This window comes from Epinephelus moara, chromosome 9 (assembly GCF_006386435.1).
Source record: "Epinephelus moara isolate mb chromosome 9, YSFRI_EMoa_1.0, whole genome shotgun sequence".
NCBI lineage: Eukaryota > Metazoa > Chordata > Actinopteri > Perciformes > Serranidae > Epinephelus > Epinephelus moara.
This window is the reverse complement of record NC_065514.1, coordinates 18,967,844-18,990,308: the sequence shown is the minus strand read 5'-3', so window position 1 is coordinate 18,990,308 and position 22,465 is coordinate 18,967,844. Positions and strand designations below refer to the sequence as shown.

At 40.1% G+C, this 22,465-nt stretch overlaps 1 protein-coding gene across 2 annotated transcripts in view; it reads left to right on the top strand.

The window, feature by feature from the left end:
• Positions 1-20,075, top strand: part of rai14 (retinoic acid induced 14) — a 50,826-nt gene extending 30,751 nt beyond the window's left edge. The window contains exons 7-21 of one of the 2 annotated variants that reach the window (XM_050052985.1): positions 394-464; positions 6,140-6,246; positions 6,504-6,688; positions 7,943-7,968; positions 8,352-8,438; positions 8,928-9,017; positions 10,619-10,756; positions 11,249-11,350; positions 13,639-14,337; positions 14,902-15,362; positions 15,606-15,774; positions 15,879-16,046; positions 17,349-17,507; positions 17,645-17,710; positions 18,183-20,075. In XM_050052985.1, coding sequence (XP_049908942.1) covers positions 394-464; positions 6,140-6,246; positions 6,504-6,688; positions 7,943-7,968; positions 8,352-8,438; positions 8,928-9,017; positions 10,619-10,756; positions 11,249-11,350; positions 13,639-14,337; positions 14,902-15,362; positions 15,606-15,774; positions 15,879-16,046; positions 17,349-17,507; positions 17,645-17,710; positions 18,183-18,269 — 2,615 coding nt within the window. In that variant the 3' untranslated portion in view covers positions 18,270-20,075. The remainder of the gene's footprint in view (positions 1-393; positions 465-6,139; positions 6,247-6,503; positions 6,689-7,942; positions 7,969-8,351; positions 8,439-8,927; positions 9,018-10,618; positions 10,757-11,248; positions 11,351-13,638; positions 14,338-14,901; positions 15,363-15,605; positions 15,775-15,878; positions 16,047-17,348; positions 17,508-17,644; positions 17,711-18,182) is intronic. The other variant, XM_050052986.1, reaches the window with a different exon arrangement.
• The last annotated feature ends 2,390 nt before the right edge of the window (positions 20,076-22,465 follow it).

Genomic DNA, 22,465 nt, shown 5'->3' with positions numbered 1-22,465 from the left:
TTTTCATTGCCCTAAAAATGTTTATTCAACATCATCAGCCTCCACTGAGTATGACAAATCTCTGTTGAGCTTCTTCTCAGTTCATGTTACAATGCTGATGCTAGCTGACATTAGACTTATCATTATTTTTATTAGAGTTTTTATTTGTTTATTTGTCAGTGTTGCACATTTAAAGTAGAGGTAATGGCTTACAAGTGTCATGTACTACAACATCACAGCCACCATGAGCCTGGCTTTTTTTTTTTTTTTTTTTTTTAGATAGCCCAGTCATGTTTAACTCATTTTAATTTTAATTAAGTTGGTCTTTTGGAAATTAGAAAGGGAGATATTAAATTAAATCCTCAACACCTTCGCGCTTTACTCATGATTGACTTTGTTTTATTTTATCTGCAGCTGCCAGTGGGAGCATCCAGACCGTCCAACTGCTGTGTGAACTCAAAAGTCCCATCAACCTGAAAGATGCAGTATGTACTTTCATTATTACTTCTACTCTCTGTCTTTCCCAGACTTATTTTTCCTGGCAGGATAGTGAGGGGCTCTGAAACAGGATGAAGACCACAGAAATGCTCCATTCATTCTCATTCATATTGCTTATTCCCAGAGAGGAATGTGTTCGAGGAAGGATGATCACTGTTTGTACGCTTTGGATTTTCTTTAAGATTTACCCGTGTAGTGGTTCTTTGTTTGCAACAGGATGCTCTCTGTATTTCTCTGCTGTCAAATATCTTATTTCCCAACTATAGTTTTGTCTGCGTCCCCTTAAGTGCTTTTTAAGTTTGTAATTTAACTGCAGTCATCTCTCACAGCTGTAAATCTACAATCTGAAGGATCCCCATTAACTGACATTTCCTCTCATTTGTCGTCCTCCGTTTAAAGATTGATTGTACATTGTGTGTGTGCATGTGCATGAATGTATGAATGCGTGTGAGGTAGGGGGTCAGTGTACTGTGGGAACTCTGCTCTCAAGCCGCAGACATGTGGTCTCCATTGCAGTGACGCTCCATGCCTGTGGTTTTTACCCAACTGGGCTGTGTGAGCATGATATTTTGTGTGTGTGTGAGTGTGTGAGTAATAGAAAAAGAGAGCAAGTGAGAGAAAAGAAAAAGAGAAGAGAATGTGTTGCCCATTTATTTCCCTTTTATTATCATGCCACAGCTGGCCTGTTGGAGATAAACAAACAAACACACACACACACACACACACACACACACACACACACACAGAAACACAGTGGTCTCTTAGCCTACACCAAAGAAATTAAATTTATTTCTAATTAAAATTTATTGCTGCCTTACACTTGTTTAAGCCTTTGACAAGTTGTATGTTGTGGCTTTGGAAACTGGTTCATGCTACCACTTTGTACCACTGGCTGTAAGGACTTTAAAGCTTAAGTATAGTGTTTCTGAAATCATGTTGCACTTGGAGCAGCCCCAACCAGCCTTTTTTTGTGACATTTACATGTGGTTTTCAAGCATGTCTTCCTGGTCAATCCAACAATTGTTAAGCATATTTTTGTAGCTGAGAGACAGTGTTTTAGTGCTGTTTGCTGTTGACAGGAAAACAAAATGTGATGTCACTCTCGTCAAACAGTGTTCATTTTTTCCAGCCATAACTATCTGCAAATGTGTGTGTGTGAGATGTGAGCAGGTCTGTCTGCTGTTAGCGGACATAAAGACTGAAAACCACAAAGTCGTCTGGAAAATATTCCTGTTTCAGTGCTGAGCAGAACATGCCAGCTTGTTAGTCTCGGGCATCCATCATGGCTGTAACAAATACCTATACGATGTAGAATGAAACCGTGGAACATCTGCCAGGTCTCACATACGCGGACAAAAAATGTTTAGAGAAAATCAAGTGAATGTAAACTTAAATTCTGCTCAGAGACAGTGGTACTATGTAGCGTAAACGCTTCCTTATGTTCCTTATGCAGTTGGAAAGAAATATATTTCTCAGTTACTTAGAGAAACTCAGCCTTGACACAATTCAGACATGGCCTGGTTATTCTTTGGCATCCATGCATTTTGTTCAAGTGGGTTAAAGAGTCTTAGAAGACGACAAAAGAGACAATTTTGAATAAACATGATCCCATTTTCTTTACCCCAGAAGAGAGTCATGTCGCTGATGATATACAGACAACAATATGCAGAGTAGAGCCCCACTGATACTTGTTTTTCGAGGCTGATGCTGGTTTTGCTATATTTTTTAAAATCCCATAACAACATATTTGCACATAGAAATTTGTTCAGTGGCACGGTGGTGCAGTAGTTAGCATTGTCACCTCACAACAGGGTTCCTGGTTCGAACCCCAGGGTGGGGGAGCCCTTCAATGCAGAGTTTGCATGTTCTCCCTGTGTCAGCGTGGGTTTTCTCTGGGTACTTCAGCTTCCTCCCACAGTCTAAAGACATGCAGGTTAACTGGTGACTCTAAATTGTCCGTAGGTGTGAATGTGAGAGTGAATGGTTGCCTGTCTCTATGTGTCATCCCTGTGATAGTCCTGTGACCTGTCCTGGGTGTACCCTGTCTCGCCCAATGTCAGCTGGGATAGGCTCCAGCCCCTATCGATCTATCAATCAAAATGTTACCAGTCATCTTAACTCAGCAGGGCTCAGGAGGAACGTCTTAACAAAAGTTTAACTCGGTACAGTTGCAGTGTGCTGTGGTCTGATTTGGAATCAAAGCCACGAGAGTCCTACAAGACAAAATGACAGTATGCGTGTGTGTTCTAGGCAGTATGGTAAAAGTTAAATTGGCAGGAGTCAGTTCCAGGCTGGTCCAGTGGACATCCACATACCAAAAGTAGCTTGATGAGTGATTTTATTACTTTCCTCAGAACTGAAATACAAGTTGAGTGCTTTTCAGATGGAATTTTTAGCAATGATTTCCAACCTGGGAGTGAGGACCTCGTACAGAGTGGTGAGACACAATAGGAAAGAAGAAAAAGACATTTCTCTCACACAACAGACTGTTGTCTACAATTTTTCTTTATATTTTGCGCTTACTTTACCTCTTAGGGCTTCTTAGTGAAATGAAACAATCTGATCACTCTTTGTTTCAACAGTTCACAGCTCTTTGACATTTGCAACATGTGAAGAGGGATCACAAATAGACATTGCTGCTTTTTATAAGGTCACGTGCTAAAAAGGTTGGGTTTATAGCAGCCTATTTCTCATTCAGCAGCACATGAAGAGATAGAGCGAGCACAACAACCACTTTCATTTCCCCTCTCCCGTCAGTTTTTATGAGTAAGAGGTGGTATGAAAAAAAAATGCCTTTCTAAAGTAGCCTGTTACATGTTGTACTTAATAAATATACATTCACCAGGCTCTTATACATAGAAACACAAAGTATGTACAGTATTTGTGTCTATATTAGTAACCACAGAGAGAAGTTGCAGTTTTAAAGCCAATTTCAGCTCCTCTAATGTGTGTTTTGGAGCCAGTTTTGGCAATTGTTGTTCCATTAGGAGTGTATTCCGCTTTAAACAGGGGCATGTTTGTGTGTGTGTTTGCGGTGATTGACAGGCCTCTGAAATAATCACACTTAGCTGTGATGCTTGCTGCTCCACGTCAGCTCTGCCCAGTCTTTACCTCGCTGCCCAAATTTGGTATTCTGGCTTTAAACTGACAAGATGACAGCAAGTTGTGAACGGAACTCAAATAACAAGTGTAGACAAACATTTATACACCTGCGCTCTTATATTCACCCACACAGACACTGAATCTATTACCCTGAGAAGAAAAACTATAATTCTGTCTTTTAGATTGCAGAGTAGGAGCAGTTCAGCGGAGACACAGACTGAGCAGAGCAGACACGGGGCTGTTAAAGTCTTCAGCAAAGCTCAGAGGAACCCACAACATAGTTTTGTTCTCTGTGGTGTGTGAAAGCTGGAGCCTTGTAATCTAAAACACAAAACTATGCTGACAGACTTTACTTGTTTCTTGACATTCTTTCTTCTAGTTGTACGTGACTTCAGATTTATTTTTCCCTTGTTTAATCATTAATACATCATTCAATCAATCAGTCATTAATGAAAGATAAATCCAAAGTTAGGCTAATTAAACTTTGTATTATAGTTATTTTACTGTTCAACAAACATTGAAATGATAATAAGTAATGCTTACTAATTATAGGTAATAATATAATTTATGTTACAGTTGCTTTACAAAGTATTAATTAACTATTTAACAAGGTATTATATCAATCAGTTGCAACTTTATAATAGCGATCCAAATAATGTTAATAGATGGCTAACAAACCAACTACTTAACCATTAAAGTGTAATAAATATCTGGTCCAGTAATGTTAATAGATGTTTTACAAACAATTTTGTAAAGGTTTACAGATCATTTGTTGATCATTAACAAATACTAACTATACTAACTAAGCCTATTTTCATTCACAGAGTGTCAAATACTGCCTCTGTAGTCGTGTTACCACCAAACAATTTCGGTATGGTACCTTTTGAATAAAAAGTAACACTTCAGACATGGTACCTAGACCCTAGTGTTTCCACTGCAAACAGTACCCTTAAATGTGGGTGGGGTTGTTGTCACTAACCGCTCCTTCCAGCACTCACTGTATTTCCTCATTACTGGTGACACAGATGGAAGTCTGCACCTCGTTTATCGTTTAGACCTCTACATGTGATATTGACACCAAACGCACCCATTAGCATCTTTATGAGAGGCATCGGACCTTCAGCTAACTCAACTGTAAACTCACCTGAAGCAGTACCTGATGCTAAGAGCAACTGATGTAGCATAAAGAGCAAGAAAGTCTGCATAGTTTGGGAGTTAGGTGTGTGTAGTCTGTGATTTTAGACAGCATGCTGGCATCATGGAAGCAAAAGAGGCGTGACATGCATGATATTTAGTGCAACAGCATGTGCCCCTCGTGTAACATGTAACACGTGTGAGCAGATCTTTATGAACAAAAACAACGGCATAATGTGGCAAGAACATTCATTTACCTTCTCTGTTATACGGCAGCTGATCTCGTCCTCTGGAGTTCCTGGACCTCATTGTTTTTCTAATTTGCGGACATTTTTGGCCGTTGTTCGTATTTGAGTTACCTGCAAACTGCTATCAGCTCCTTTTAAAGTCTCCCACAGGAGGTAGCAGCTAAAACACGTTGTAATCTGTGCTGCCCATGATCCTGTTCTGCAGGGCGTTCCGTTTATACAGACATTGTATAATTCCGCATTTTACCTTTTATACAGAATGGCGAGGCAGCATAATGGCGTGAAATCCCCGCCTTGAAGAGGCAGTGTAAAAGGGGCTATAGACACGATAAAGGGTGTCCTGTCCATTCCTATGAGACACTGAGGGTCGTGACAAAGTGCCTGTATTGGATGACCAGGGAATGAGAACAGGTTGAAGTGTTATAATGTGTGCAAGAATAAACTATAAATAGTTAACTAATTTAATCAGAATCATTGTTATTGTTACTAATAATTAGTAAAGATGATAAATTATAATTTTATTGTTTGTCATCTGCAAAATAACTTAATTAAAGTTGAATTAACTAATAATTTGCCATTTACTAATGATGGATATTATAAAATGTTAACATCTATTCATACAGTTTTGATATTGAGTATTGAGTTTTCTAATGTCATCTTAGTGGAGAGGATGTTTGGGCAGCGGCTCCCATCAGTCTGTACACTGCCCTCCACAAGCCCAGCCAGTCAAATGTTTCGTTTAGATCGAGGTCAAAGATGGTTAAGTTTAGGTTAAATGTCATGCTTGGGTTAGGATCTGTCAACCCGGGTGAAAAATGTGGGATTACGTTGCATATAATACTGCCTCAGTTGCCCAACTCAGGGCAACTCTACTGAGTCAGCCCATTCATTTAGAACAGCAAATATATCATTTCAGGGATTTTCCCCAAATCTACGCCTCTCCAGAAACTGGAACAGCTTTGACTTTCCTGTTTCTGTGCTGGGAAATTCATTTAGGAGACATTTCTCTCCTTTTTCACACGGATCTGAGATTTCTCTCACCACACAGACACTTACGATACTTCATGTCCAGGCCCACGTCCTAATGTGACAAGTTATGTGTGTTGTGTTAGTTTGTGGTCCCTCCATAGGATGATTTCAGTCTTACCTAATGTTTATAATGTTTGTTTGTCCAAAAGGACGGGCTCACCCCTTTGCTGCTGTCAGCCAAACACGGTCATGCTGAGGTGTGCAGCGCTTTGCTGGACTGTGGTGCTGAAATCAACACTTCCGACAACAGTGGCAGGTACAAAAACGGTCAAGGCACACACTTGGAATTAACACAAAAGAAATTAAAGAATGAGCAGTGATGACTGAATAAAGTAGAGCTGTATTGAGTGTCTTTTTTTGTGTGTTGCCTGATCTTAACTGCAACTGTACAGAAATACCAGGTTTAAGGAGAACGAATAGACATTAGACTTAGTCCCAGATAAAAGACACTTGTGTGTCTGGATGATGGATAGATGCACTGGTGATCATTATTTGTTCTGTTTTGTGTTGCAGGACAGCCTTGATGCTGGTCAGCGAGTCCAACACTGTTTCAGTTGTTGAAGTCTTGGTTCAGCGAGGAGCAGATCTGTCGGCTGTAGATTCACAAGGCCATGATGTCTTACACTACGCCAAGCTGTCAGGCAACACTGAGGTCAAAACTGCCCTCACTGCTGCCCTGAACAGACAACAGGTCCCAGGTAAGAGTTATGCAAAGTCACAAAAACACACTCACTGTGTTCATGGAGGCAGCAGAGGGCGAGTGTTGATGTGTATCTTCACTATCAGGACAACTTATTTATGAACAAAAGCCCACACACTTGTTTTATGACTTCAGGACATTGCATTGACTCACATTATTTCTCTGGAGACTTACTCAGAGCTTCACCACCCTAAGCCTGATCTCAGAGCCTAACTCAAACATTCACCAAAAAATGTGTGAATATTTAATGGTTGATCTTGTGAGGACCAGTTCTCTGCCCCCAGATGAGATCACCAGTACATGCATACACATGTATCGCCACTGTGTGGTGGAGAGTTGTACTGCTCTGGTTTCAACAGAAAGTCAACACTGACATCTGGAGGAGGTTTCCTGCTAGTGTTTTTTTTTTTTTCTTCTTCCAATTTTTGGTGTAGGCTCCTCTGGTTCTGTGACAGGGTTCCCACGCCACATTGAAAGAGCTTGTGAATTTACGTGAAAAAAATCAAGGCCTCTTTTTTTTTTTTAAACATCTGTCTTTATTATATGAGACTCAAGAAAAGAAAACAGGTGCTCTTGAAGAAAAGGGTCAGCACATAGGAAGAAAAATGAACTTCAGGCATTCATGCACAGAGCAGGAACGAATGCACTTGAATTAAGGTAAAAAAAAAAAAAACTTCATTCAAAAAACATGGCTGCTTACATTAAGACACCGACCGGTTTCAACCCTAAGGTCTTCATCAGGGCGCAAGAGGGTGGACCGGAGTCAAGCAATAAATGAATGCAGGTGGGTCCTGCATTCAAATATTAATCAGGATTGGTTGACACCCCCTACCAAGTTTATAAAATGTTTGCTTGACTCCTGTCCACTCTCTTGCACCCTTATGAAAACCTTAGGGTCGAAACCAGTTGGTGCTTTAATCTAAGCAGACATATTTTTTTAATAAAGGCTTTTTAACTTAATTCAAGTGCCTTGAAGTGATTCAAGCCTTTCTCTCTCTTTTTGATTGTTGTCTGTGAGCTTCTGATTCTCAGTTTGTAATAGTAATCAAAGTTTGGTGTGTTTGGGCCTTGAATTTGAGGGCTTTGGGCCTGGAAAGTCCTTGAATTTGATGTTTAAGTAGGTGTGGAAACCCTGCTATGAATGTGATGTCACCTGTAGTAGAAAGCGTAAAACCTCTAAAGAGAAAGCTGTAATCATCACTTCATTTTGTTTGTGTCCATTTTTTGATGTTCTTTCCATCTCCTTTGACAGATGCGAAGTCTCCTAGAAGTCCCCAGGTAACACACCAGCCTTGTTTTTCATACATTTCTTTGGAGGTCTTCACAAACAGTCAATCAAAGTTACTATAACACTTGAACTTATACCAGCCAATTAACCACTGATAGTAAGTTTAAATTTGCTTTTAGGACTTCAGTGATTCATTGTGAGAAAAGAAAATTAAGCCAAAACCTTTTACTGTGTATCTACAACTCATGGATTGTAGTTTAGTATCAGCTTTTCTTATGTGTCAAAAATCTTTTGGTTTCTGTTTTTGGAAAACAAAATTGAAGTCCTAGTGTAGCGCTCATTGATTGACCCTCCTCTTACTAACCAGCACTGAATCCCTCCTTTCTTTTTCTCTTTCCATTGCCTTTCTTCTGTCTCCTTGCTGGCTCCTCAGCATGATCAAGTAGCTAAACTAAGTGATGAACGGATCACAACTCCCAAAAAACGAAAAGCACCTCCACCTCCTATTAGCCCACTGCAGGTAAATGCATGTCTCTCTTTGTATCTGTCTGCTTGTACCAGTATGCCACCCTTTATATTAATGCATGTCTGCAGTGTATTCATAAAATGAGAAGTCAGACCTGTATGTGTCTGTTCTGCTGACACTTTATCTGTTATATTATTGTTCTGTCAGTCTGCCTTTTATTATTTTGTGGCCCGCCGAGTATAACAAAGTATTTTACTCATTTAGTATGTTCATTTAATGTATGTACTAATCTGCCTTTTGTTTTCCAGTTTGGGATTTAAAAAATGTTCTGCAAACATCTAGGGCACTTGTTATACTGTATGGGACACTAACATTTTGAATCTTCATCTCTGGGGGGTTTTGTACCAACAGATTATAAACACACTGCACTCATATATTTTAAAAGATGCTTCAGAACAAATGCTTAATTTTCTCAAACCAAGTCATTACAAGGGTTTAAGAGGGAAAGAAATTGAAAAAATAATCAACTTCATCCTTCTTCAGAGCTCTGGACCCTCCTCTCCTTCAGTCCTCACCTCCACTGGGACCCCTGTATCCAACAAAAGTGATACTCCCAAAAGATTCAACTACAAGGTAATAAAGTAACAACAGTCAACATGTGAGGGGTAACGTAGAGCAAGCAGGTCATTATTGTGATATGAACCCCGACAGGGTGATACAGGACTTTGCATCAGGGTCTCGAATCACTCCAAAGGAGTTCATTATGCAATAATGACCCACTCATTATACAATATCCCGCTTATTAGCTACATGGCTACTTGCTAAGGAAATCAAGGAATGGAGGATTTGACACAAAATATTGATTTAAAAATGATTTTATTGCTAAGTGTTTATGATCAGAACTGCTATCATTGCATTGTTTTTCATTCACAGCAACGGGTCTGCTCTTCAGACAGAATGCTGTAATTGACCAGTCAGAATAGAGCTTTTAAGAAAGCAGTGTAATATAACATATAATAACATGAGTTAGAAGCATGGGAGATTTGCAAAACAGTCTTTATTACAGCTTGTTAACAACTTGTCATCTCTTACTTATAACTTATTTATTGATGCAGCGATGCCAAGGTTTACAAAATTATTAGAAGGGAAGTAAGAAGTTTGACAAATATAGTTTTTTTCATTACATAATTATTAAAATTAAATAAATATTCAGTAAGCTCCAAACTTGCAGCAAATATCTTTGACTGCATATCAGTGATAATACAATAGGAACAAGGAGACTCACAGATCCATAGAAAAACAGCATATTAAGATAAGATAATCCTTTATTCGTCCCACAGCTTGAAAATTTGCAAGTTTACAACAGCAAAGAGTGTGCAAACAGGAAACATAAGTAGAAAAAATAAAATACAAAGCAATATAAATACATAAAGTAAGTAAACTGTATAAAAACACAGACCGATATAATAAGGAAGCATCAAAAAGAAGCAGAATATAATAAAGAGACACTGATTTCCAGTATTGACTGATGGAAGTATAGATATTGCACCTGAGTCATTTAATGTAAGCAGTAAAAAATAAAAGCTAAATATGATAATAAATAGACAGAGTGGCAGAATTTACATTATTCTACCTATCAAGAGTAGATAGTTCAGTTGTTATATACAGATATTGCACGAGTGATGACATTATGTAAAAACTTTAACTTACATATGAAATGATACACATGAGAAATGAAAAGGTGTAAATACACAATTAAGTATAAATTATATTTATAAGGAGGTTACATCTCAATTTACAGTTAGACATGAAAATCACACAACAAATTTTTTTAAGAAAACAGATATAAAAAAACCACTCCTTAAAAATATTAAATATAAGTATTTGTAAAATAAAAACAGGTGGAAAGCAGCATAATCATCACTGATAAAAATAGCACCGGACATTTTCCTGTATTATTTAATAAATGTTAACTTAGTCTTCAGGTGTGAGATGGTGGTTGAAAACATGCGACATGCCTAATTTCCACTCCAGAGGGAGACATTTTGTACATGATTAACTTACTATTCATGATATAGTAGCATCTTGTGTGCCGATGATGTGCTAAATTCTTGCCTCCAACGTTTCATTCCCTTTCCCCTCTCACCTTTACTCTCTGTCCTCCCTGTCCATCTGTCACTCTTGTCCCCGCCCACTCCCTTTTCCCGCCACTCCTCCTTTTTCTCATTTCGAAGGAGGATGAGGTTAGAGGAACGGCGCTGAGAGAGGAGGTTGAGAAGCTCCATGAGGAGAGAAACATGTTGCTGGAGACAATCGAAGACCTGAAGCAGTCGGTGGAGCAGACGGTGACTGGTCCTGAACTGGATACAAAGGTGACTAATGACTGAGCAGAACTATAATGACTGTATTTATGTCACAGATGAGCACATTCATAAACAGATGTGGTGACTAACTGTATCAGTGAGCGACGTCAGAGCTTTAGTTTATAGAGTAGAGCACAACACATGCATTGAATATACTTAATGTGTAAAATTATTGTTAATAAATCACCAAGTAAAATGTATTTGGATGAAGAGAATTCAAAAGGTTTTGGGCTGGATATAGAGATGTTTTTTCTATGTATCGTCAAAGTCTTTCTGGTTGTTAAAATGTGTAAATCAATACGACTTTGTCAATGTAATTGTACACTCTGACAACAGACAGCTGCATACTGCTGAACCTTTTCACCTTGGGCATTCTTGGAGGAAGTCTAACCTAAGCTTTAGACGTGTCACAACTCGTTTTGTTTTTCAGGAGGTAGCAAGTGGTCTTAAACATTACTTTTCTGTCTGTGTGCTTCTGCCTGCGAATGTATGTGTTAACAGGTTGAGCAGACTTTTACAGCATCTGCAGCTCTGGTTTCTGTTCTGCAAGCCAAGATTAATGCTCTTACTTTGGAGAATCAGCAACTTGCAAGCAAACTCAAGGTATGTAAGCCATTCATTCACGCTCATGAGTTAACCATAAACCAATGAATGAACGCACTCAAGGTGAGGGCAGCATACTATATACATAAGCTAAGCAAATGCTGCACAAATGCTTAATGTGAGTGACAGAGAACCTAAACTATAGCAAAAATTCATTTAAGACTTTCTGATGTTCTGTTTCTATGTAAATGTAACAAGGCAATGTACAAATAATGTAGTTACTATATATCAGAATTGCAAAAAAATACATAAAAGTACCATTATAAGGAAAATAAAATACAAGGTAGGTACTAGGCTTGGGCTGTACGCTTCATTCAGACATGACAGAAACAAAATAAAAACTGTCTTGGTTAGTCACTGTTTGTTAGATGTGAAAATATACTGGCCCCAAATGCTGCTTTTCCACGCTGGCTTTTTACTAGTCATGTAACTAGGGATGTCAGTGGTTATCTGTGAAGAATATTTGAGTGGGAATGAATGCCAGACTACAGGTTACTTTGCTACTCTTTAGTTTACTGCAGTGCACACTGTCAGGGTCTGGTGCAAGCTAGCTAGCAGTGCTGCTCATTCTGCACTTACCTCTATTAATGCTGTCCCGACCAAACAGAGTTGTGAAAACATTGTGCCCACCCTCCAGTCTCCCCCAGGTCCCCCCTGTAAGTAAACGGGTCAATTTTGAGCCACAAACCCCCTTTAGCATTGTTAACCACCAGTTTCTCTGTCAGCACTGCTAGTGGTGCTAACATAGCTAACAATGCTAAAGGGTTGTTGTGGCTCAAAATGAAGCCATTTACTCACTGGGGCTACCTGGGAGGGGACCGGAGGGTGGCCACCATGTTTCCGCAGCAATGCCATCCAGCATTATCATGAGTAAGCAGCACCGCTAGCTCCCACCCAACCCGGTGGTGCGCAGTGTAGAGCAGGCAAGGTCAGCGGGCACTGTGTTTCCGCATGTTAACGCAGCTAGTTGCCTGTCTGTCAGTCTGTCAGCAAAGCAAACAGAAAATAAAATATCACCATGTCAAATGGATATCTCTTTGAAAAGCATTGCTAAAGCTCACTAAATCAGTGGAACACTGAACTATAACATAAGGCCTTGTTTTCAATGTTGTTTTTGTGTTTTTTCTTTAAAATGAACCAGTAAGTTACCAATTAATGGGCGTTGCACTTTAAAAGCAAAATGAACTGAAACTGACCTCCCTGTAACATTATCCACACCACTTGCAGTAGCTGTCTTCCTCAGCTCAGCTGCCTGTTCCATCAGTAAAGACTGACCTCTGGTGGCACGGGCTGTGCACTGCATCACCTCAGCATCTCTGTATCAGTTTTATAGAAAGAGAAGCATCTATACTTTTGACAGCAGTGAAAATCATACCATTGACATTTCTTTATACCCTGATATACCAAAATACCGCTCAAGCCTAATAGGTACAAATCTTTAACTTTGTCTTAATTAAAGCAGTACTCACGTGCCCACATGTACATTTAAAGACTTATTGGTCACTGTAATCATCTCTCATGTCCATACTGGCTTTGAAGAGATCCCCTTCTAATGCGATTCAACTGTAAGTGATGGGGGAACAAATCCAGTCCTTGTACTCATTGTTTTCTTGATTAATCGCTTATTAAATGTCAGAACATAGTGAAGAAAGTTAAAATTTCGATAACTTGTTTTCTATTCAACTGACAAGACAAAACCCAAAGATATTCCATTTACTATCATACGAGAAACATACATTTCTGCTTGAAAAATTACAAAATGACAATAGTTGCCAACTAATTTTCTGTCACTTAGTTGATTGTCACAGCTCTACAAGTGTCTATAATGAAAAAGCAAAAAACAATCACATAAAAAATGATAGCCATGAAGGTGTAATCCATGATCCAATATTTAAGCAAATTAAACTAACCCATCATAAAAATAGCAGAAATTTAATAATAATAAAATGTATTTCTATAGTGTTTTTCTGAACCAGAGTTACAAAGTGCTTCACAATACAATAGCCTGTGATTTAAGACAAAGAAATAAAGGAGCATAATTCACAGAAAAGCAATTAGTTGAAACTGTCAAACTAGTTGATTTACAGAAAATTGGTTGGCAACTATTTTAAAAATCAATTAATCACTTGAGTAATTTCTGTAAGTGAAAATGACAAACAGAATGTGAGAATTTGCTGCTTTTCTTGTTCCTCTATGTAATGAGACACTTTAAACACAAAATTTTAACCCGTACAAGTGGTCGGTGCTTTGTTAGTGAGATTTCTATTTTTGAATCCCTCACCTTGCAGAAACATCCGTCCGTCCAAGGAAGTGAGGACACCAGTCGTCCAAACAGCATGGCCTCCAACTCCTCCTTCCACTCCACCCAGGATGAGTTTGAGTCACTGCCACAAGTGGAAAAGGAAGATGGTCCAGGTGGTGTTTCTGTCAGACGAGAGGAAGAAGAGAGTGAAGGAGGAAGCAAAGACGAGATCAGACTGTTGAGACAAGCGCTAGAGAGCGTTCAGGTGAAACTGCTAGAAACCAGGAAGGAAAACCGCTCACTTCAGGCCCAGCTGAAACCTGAACTAGGCAGAGAAAGGGAGGAGGATGGAAGCGTGAGGGAGAAAGGAAGAGAGGAAGAGTTGATGGAGAGTCTTGCAGAGCTTCAGGCGAAGCTGACAGACACTCAGGAGAGATACCACCAAGCTGTGGAGGAGGTGGAGGATCTGAGGGTGCGGATTGGAAAGGGAGAAGGTGAGCTGACAGAAAAACAGGAGGTCCAGAGACTTACATCATCTGCACTCGAAAACGAAGTAAAACAGTTGAGGGCCCTGCTCGCCCAATCTGGATCTGAGCAAGAGAACGCAGCTCAACGCATCAGACAGCTGGAGGAGGCGCTGAGGAGGGTGGAGGAGGAAAGACGGAGTGTCAAGGAGAAAGAACAGAGGACTGCACAAATTGAGGAGCTGTACAAGGAGGCACAAGAGGAGATTAGGATGCTCCAGGTGAGTATGGGCCTCTTTTTTCTCTCTCTTGGACTGAAATGGGACTTCACTGATTTTACACACCAAAGTCTGAACAACTGCAAATTAAGGCTGGGCCAAAAAATATTTTGTGATATTTTTAGGCTCTATCACGATACACTTTATAGATCTAGACACTACCAAGATACTACATTACTAAATAAAGTACTGTAATAAAGTTAAAATATATCCTGTTACACTATAGTTTAATAAAGTACTGTTATAATGAAATAAATCAAAGTGGAACCACTGGTGCTCTTATTCTGAAGCACCCAGCTTGCCTTGGGCTGAAAGGTGTTGATGTTTTGCTGTGAGCTTCAAGCTTCCACTCTACAGTTGGGTTGCACTGCAGGTAATTTAGGCACCACGTTTTGACAAGGAAGAAGTATGTGTGGAATAAAAACGACATCTCTGTTTCTGCTGCATTGCCTTTGATACCTATTTTTTCTATTCATTATTATTTTGTCTTACTGTACTTCACTTACCTCTTGAGTTAAATTAAGTATTACATTTTGTCTCATTAATTTGTCCCTTCCTGTTGTTTAGGAGGCTCTGAGAGGCACAGTGCCAGTTGAAGCTGCAGCCAAAGACTTTGAGGAGATGAAGGCTGAGCTAAACGAGGTGATTGCTGGGCTGCAGCGCCGCTTGCTGGAACTCTCACACTCCTACAGTGAAACCAAGAGTCAGCTAAGTGCTGCACAGAAGCAGCTGGCTGAGAGCAGCGCAGCCTCATCTCCCTCCTCAGAGCAGCAGCAGCTAAACAGCAAGCTGGAGGAGCTGCAGACGTCACTAGCTGAGACAGAGAAGAAGCTCGCAGCTGCTCAAGAGGAGATTTCACTCCTGAAGCAGGAGGCAGAAGCTCAGGCACAGAGCTCCGTGTCCCTCGCTGACCACACTCAGGTGATGTCATCTCTGGGAAATGCCATCAAAGAGTTGGAGAGCCAGACAGAGGCCCTGAAAGAGCAGCTACACCAGAAAGTCTTGCAGGTGGAGGCTCTTCAGAGCAGGTGAGGAGGAAAACTGTGATGTCACTTGCAGTTTATAGATGCATCTTAGACTATAACTAGAGGCCTTTATGCTAGTTTGTACTCCTACTCCACTACGTTAACGAGGAAAATACTGCACATAACTTGTTTACGTTCCAGTGTGTGGAGGCTAAAAGGCTAGATTAATATGAAAACAATTTCTCCTACTGAAGTGAAGGGTTTATCAAGGTCATCATGGGATTCTTATGTCTATTCCACCAAAAGGCTGACAGCAGAGAAAGATGTTACCTCAGATGATTCAGTCTCCCGTGTGGAACTCGAGACAGCGCGAGAGCAGCTGGAGGGTGAAGTGAACCACCTGACGCAGCTCCTCCAGGAGGCCCTCAGGAAGCAGGACGAGATGGCTCTGGAAGCTGCTGATGCATGGCAGAAGGTGAGAGGGAGGAGGAGCCCCAGAAGAGGATAAAAACCAACCTTTAAATGTTGACTGTTAGTCTTTCCATACAGTGCATTTCTTAAAACTTACCTATCTTCTAGGCACGGGATAATCGAGCAGAGCGGGAGGCCCTGCAGGAGCTGGTGATGTCCAGGGAGAAGGAGAACCAAACTCTCACCACGAGGCTGGCTGAGGCCCAGGATGCTGTGTCTCAGCTGAAACAGCTGGTGGAGAACCACACTGCCTCAGAGAGAGAGAAGAACAAGAGGGTCAGTAATCATCTGGTTGACATTTCAGAACCACATCACACTACACAACATTATTGTCCTGCAGTCACTGTGTCAGATTACGTGATGGTGGAGTCATAAAATTGTGCCGTGACTTGGCCGACAGACATGACACACTACACGATAGTCCACACCAATCATCCCCAACATGTGTGATGTCATAGGGTTATTCTTGTCCTATTTTTATTATTACTATTATTTCAGTCACTGTGTCTGTTCATGTGCCAGCTGAAATGTTACTGTAGTAACGTAAAAAGCACCACCAGATGGCAGGAGCTACATTTGAACTTAAATTAAAACCCTGTTCTAACTTCGGTTGAGAGAATCCCTTCATTTTATAAAACAGGCTTTTATTGTGAAACATTTGTAAGAGGAGGATTCAGTGACTTGCATGTTTGCATGTGGTACTTCAAATGTAGCTCCTGCCATCTGGTGGTGCTTTTTATGTTACTACAATAACATTTGGGCTGGCATGTGAACACCCACAATTAGGGCTGGGCAGTATTCGCGGTGACGGTAACTTACCGCAGTAAACATGAGCCATGGTACTGCTTTTGTGGTTACGGTCATACCGCAGTACTCCGGCTACAGCAGCAGAATGGGGCCCGGCCTGCCTCATGCACCTCCCTCGCTACATGATGGAGGTGGCCTGGCCGACCACACCAAAGCTGGGCCCGGGAGCCGCCGGCCCTCCCTCTTCCCTCTAATGTTTATACATACTATATNAAACATGAGCCATGGTACTGCTTTTGTGGTTACCGTCATACCGCAGTACTCCGGCTACAGCAGCAGAATGGGGCCTGGCCGACCACACCAAAGCTGGGCCCGGGAGCCGCCGGCCCTCCCTCTTCCCTCTAATGTTTATACATACTATATAACGTTTAATACACAATAATAGATGGATGAGCAACCCTTTTACTTCTGACGATAAAAAGTTTCCATCCTAGACTGGTATGGCTTTTTAAATTGTTTTATTTAAGGTGTAAAAAAAAAGAGAGAAGACGATAACGCGATATCATATCGACACTGCATCCCCCCAAAATAATACCGTGATATTGATTTTAGGCCATACGGCCCAGCCCTATCCACAATCGCCTAATGTGACATAGTGACTGTCGGAACAGACAAAAATGTCGTGTAGTCTGAACCAGGCATTAGAAATTGGTTGTGATGTATTTTTAGACACTGGTCAACCTAAACTTGACACAATCCAATCAGGGCTCTGTTATCAAGCTGTAAATGAATTGTTTCATTACCTGCATGTTTTATGTTTTCCCCCTTCAGATAGATGACCTGTCACGGGAGGTTGGGAAGCTGAGGGACGCCTTAAACAGCCTATCACAGCTCTCCTACAGCTCTGGTTCTCCCTCCAAGAGACAGCAGCAAAGCCAGCAGCTGGAGACATTGCAGCAACAAATCAAACAACTGCAGTACCAGCTAGCTGTAAGATTGGATCAACATATATTTTTTTAGATACAACACTCAATAATTCCCATTTTAAAACACACAAGCAAACTGTGCTTTGAGTGCTTAAAAGTGAAGGTGAAAAAATTTGTATTTACCTCATGTTGTCTGTGCAGGAGTCAAAGAAGCAGCACCATGAGATCGTGTCAGTCTACAGGATGCACCTCCTCTATGCTGTCCAGGTAAATCCATCCACGTGATTGCCTAAAGAGTGAAAGTTAAAGGTTAAGTTTTGTAACCTGGACCCTATTTTAACATGTTTTAGTGTCTAAGGAACTAATGGGAACAACAATTTTTGAAAATGGTCCAATATTGAACAAGACACGGTGTCTGTAGGTCCTTAAAAGTCTTTATTTAATGGCTTTTAAGACATATTGGGTTCAATTTTTGTCCTCCATCCCAATACAATGAAGGTGAGTGGCAATGTATTTGAGGAGCTCACAAGACAGAAAATGTCTTTTTAAAATATTCTACAGCATATGGGATAATCCCTTTGGTAGAAATTAGTTCCAGTGGAAGGGGTTTACAGTGAGATCTGTTAATGTTCACTACAAACAATTACATCCACCTTCATTTTACTGGTGTGGCAGCAGAAGACATCTTAAAGCCTGGACAAACCAACTGAAAAGTGTTTTATTTTTTGTGTGCCCTCAGGGTCAGATGGACGAGGATGTTCAGAAAGCCTTAAAGCAGATCCTGATGATGTGCAAGGTGCCAAGCCAAGCCAAGGAGGCCTGCTAAGACACGCTGGGCCTGGTTTCCCAAAAGCATGTTGTGAACGAAACTGAAGTGAACTGCTGCTGTCACTACACGTTCTGTCGTCACAGTTCACACGTTGCTTGTGCTGATTACAAGTAAGGCCAACTTATGGTGCCTCTGGATGAACCTTAAGTATTTGTTGATGAGGAGTAGGTTTACAATCATATGTTCATTGCCTTTGCTAATGTCAGGACCAAGTAAGATCCAAAGGTCATCAATGTTAGGATGGAAGATGTTTTTGGGAAACCTCAGCCAGCTGACCGTTCACATGAATAAATGAACCAAGTGGTTCCAGCCAAACTTATAATCTCAGTATGTGCATGTTAACACTACACTGTCAATGTGCAGTAACCTTAAATCACATGCAGTTGGACAAGCGTGAAACATACATGTATGTGCACACTAATTGGTCCACTGAAAACAGTGCGTTTGATGTGGTTTGTTTCTGTTACAATGTGCGCTTAGAGAAATAAAAGACTTGCTGCTGTTGGTAGTATCTATTTTATGATACAACAGTGTTAGTATTATTTTACTTGTTGTCTAAAGGTTTCATAGTGGTCGACATTTTCTCGATGCAATCTAAATTATTTGTGCCCTCTCAACAATGCATGCTCAACGCCAGCCCAAATATTGCATAGAAATGTTTTTCTGGCCGCACTTCTATGAAGAAAATGCATGATACTGTTTGTACTGCTATTTTCCTATCAGCACAAAAATTTATAAAAATGTATTTTACAGAATTGTATTACCATGCCATGTTTTCTAAGATACTGTACTTTAATGAAGAGGTTTGATAGCTGTATTTTTGATGGCCTTGTTTTGTGTTACGTGTGAATGAAATTCCTTTTCCCCTGATTATAACAACGCACTAATTGGTCTAGTGACACCTGAATTAGCTTCCTGTTATTCTGTATTAAAAAAATACCAGCTGTAACAAATGCCCAGCAGTATGGGCTCAATATTTTTGTCTTTGACTCAGTGGATAGTAAGTTAGGAGGGAAGATTTTTACATTTCTCTCCTCTTGTCTAACCTTACATTTTGGTCTTTTGTTTAGAAATTCCTTACTTGAAAAGCATGCAAAATGTGTTGGCTGAAAGCAAATGGTTGAGTGTGCCGTCACACGTTTGTCTGCAGTACTTTTACCTGAGAATTACCATCAAATATCACAGTTGTTGTAGATGCCAATTTCAGCAGGCTTCCTTATTAATTTATTTACATTTACCAGGAATGTTTTTTTCTGTCTCTCTACTTGTGATACTCCCATCTTTCTTTCAGTGTTTCTTTGTAGGTACGGATTTACACTGTACAGAATACATTTTAAATGCATTTCTCTGTCCTCTAGAGGCGTCTGAACTGTTGTCACATCACACTCCTTTGCCTTAGTACTGTACTCAGAGCCATACACACTTAGATAATCACCCTTCTGTACAAAGTCTGAGATTATTGACAACACACACCCAACACTAACGCTGATAAACTTGACTGACTGAAGCTACCACCCTCGTCTCTCACTCAGGAACTTTTGTACTGAACATGATTCACACCTGACTGAGCTTTGTTAGACCCTGAGTAGAGCTTTGGCTTTATATCATAGGTTGTAGAACATCATCAATGTCTCTCCCTTTCTCTCTAGGCCTTGACTGAAATGTTTTGTAACAAGAAAGGGAAAATACAGAAACAGCTCTTCTGTTGGTTGTTTCCTCTCTAACAGTTTTGTAGTGACATGAAAAAAATGCTCGTTTGCCAACTGCTTTTTGCCCACATTAATAAATTTTCAAGATACTGTACCAGCATGTCTCAGTTTTGTTTTTCCTTTTATCAAAACATATGGAAATGGCCTCATTATTGTAAGAAACGTAACATTAATTAATTTGAAACCGTAATGGGATGGTTCACCCAAAATCAAAAAATGTTTTTTTCCATTTCCCTGTGGTGCTGTTTATCAGTCTAGATTGTTTTGGTGTGAGTTACAGAGTGTTGGAGATATCGGCCGTAGAGATGTCTGCCTTCTCTTGAATATAATGGAACTAGATGGCACTCAGCTTGTGGTGCTGAAGGCGCCCTAAAAAATACATTTGGAAAAACTCAACAGCAATGTCTCTCTCCAAAAATCATGACCCGATTACTCAAGATAATCCACAGACCTTGTTGTGAGCAGTTTCATGTAGGAACTATTTTCTTTCAACTGAGTTTCACCCACCAACTGTATCAGCATGTAGAAGGAAGTATGCATCTACTGCTAGCCGAGGAGTATGCCATTAATGTTTACTAGTGCTGTCCCGAATACCAGTTTTGGGACATCGAAGCTTTGTTGAGAAACATTTGCAATTAATCAATGGACATAAGTTACCATGGCAATGATCAAAGCTTCAAAGCATTCAGGTCAGCCTTAATGTTAACATCTTGTGCTGTCAGTAGCATGAGCCTCTATCCATGAACTATACCCGCCAACTTTATCACCATGCAGAAGGAAGCATGCATCTACTCATGGATGAGTCTTGTGCTTGTGATAGCGCAAGAGGTAAACATTAATGGCATCCGCCTCAGCAGAGTTGTAATCTCAGCGAGTTCAGTGGTGATAGGTGAGTTAGTGGTAGATGCACATTACCTTTTATGTGGTGATGTGGTAGTTTGGAAGACAAAATAGCTCCTAAAACTGCTCACAACAAGGTCAGTGTTTGATTTCTGGAAAGAGACATTACTTTTTTTGGTGCTTTGAGCACAAAAAGCCAAGTGCAATCTAGTTCCATTATACTGGAGAGAAGGCTGACATCTCCAACACTCTGCAACTCACACCAAAACAATCTAGATTAATAAACAGCACTACAGGTAAGAGGGAAAATATGTAATTTTGATTTTGGACTTAACGGTCCCTTTTACAGCATTTAGCATAAAATAGGAAGTGACTAAATGAATTAAGTTTTTGTTATTGTGTCATAAATACAACTACAGTCCGCTGAGGGACACCTTAAACAGCCTATCACAGCTCTCCTACAGCTCTGGTTCTGCCTCCAAGAGACAGCAGCAAAGCCACAATGCCACACAAACATTTTCAAACAACATTGCTCTTCTTTGAGACAAAGTTCAGCTACAGCCAACTCAAACCCATCAAAACATAACAACTGGTCCACAACATACCATAGTGCAAACACTTTAAATCGCCACAGTATGTCCAACACAAAAGAAAATGGGACAAACCTCTCCTAAATCACACAGCTCACATGATCTATTTTCCTCCTGAATATTTTTATAATCTGCCAATCTCAATGGTCACAGGAACAACACCAAGATCTCAACTGTGCAACAAGATACAACAAATGATTCAGGGCTTTACATCACATGGAGATTTCCAGCAAAGGTTTTACACTGCAGAATAGCTACCGCTCCACCCGGCTCAGTCTTGGCAAGGTGCTGAAAACATCAATGAGTCCAGATTAGTAGAAAAAGATTTCCGCACACTTCCATCTATGCAGTGTCTCACTTTACTGCTGAGCTTTCTGTCTATTCGACCTTCATCAGAGCATACATGAGGCAACAATGGACAGGCTGGTAAGAGTACCTAATCTCAGTCTAATCAATGGCTGTATGCAATACACCTGTGTGCAACCCTGGTGGTAGGAGCTCCACCTTCTGGGAGTTGTAGTTTTTTAAATACTGGACGGCAAACTGAAAGGCATACAAATGGAAGCCATATTTGTCTTGTTATACAGTACCACAATATAAAACAAGGATGGAACACAATTATAACAGAAAAACCATTCAAAGTGTAGTATGTCGTCCAAAACCACGAAAAAAAGTCATAGTATAGTATGTCGTCTCAAACCATGAAAAAAAAGTCATAGTATAGTAGGCCCTCTTAAAGAACAGGAAAAAAGTCATAGTATAGTATGTCGTCCAAAATCATGAAAAAAAGTTATAGTATAGTATGTCGTCCAAAACCATGAAAAAAAGGCATAGTATAGTATGTCGTCTCAAACCATGAAAAAAAAGTCAGTATAGTAGGCCCTCTTAAAGAACAGGAAAAAAGTCATAGTATAGTATGTCGTCCAAAATCATGAAAAAAAGTCATAGTATAGTATGTCGTCAAAAATCATGAAAAAAAGTTATAGTATAGTATGTCGTCCAAAACCATGAAAAAAAGGCATAGTATAGTATGTCGTCTCAAACCATGAAAAAA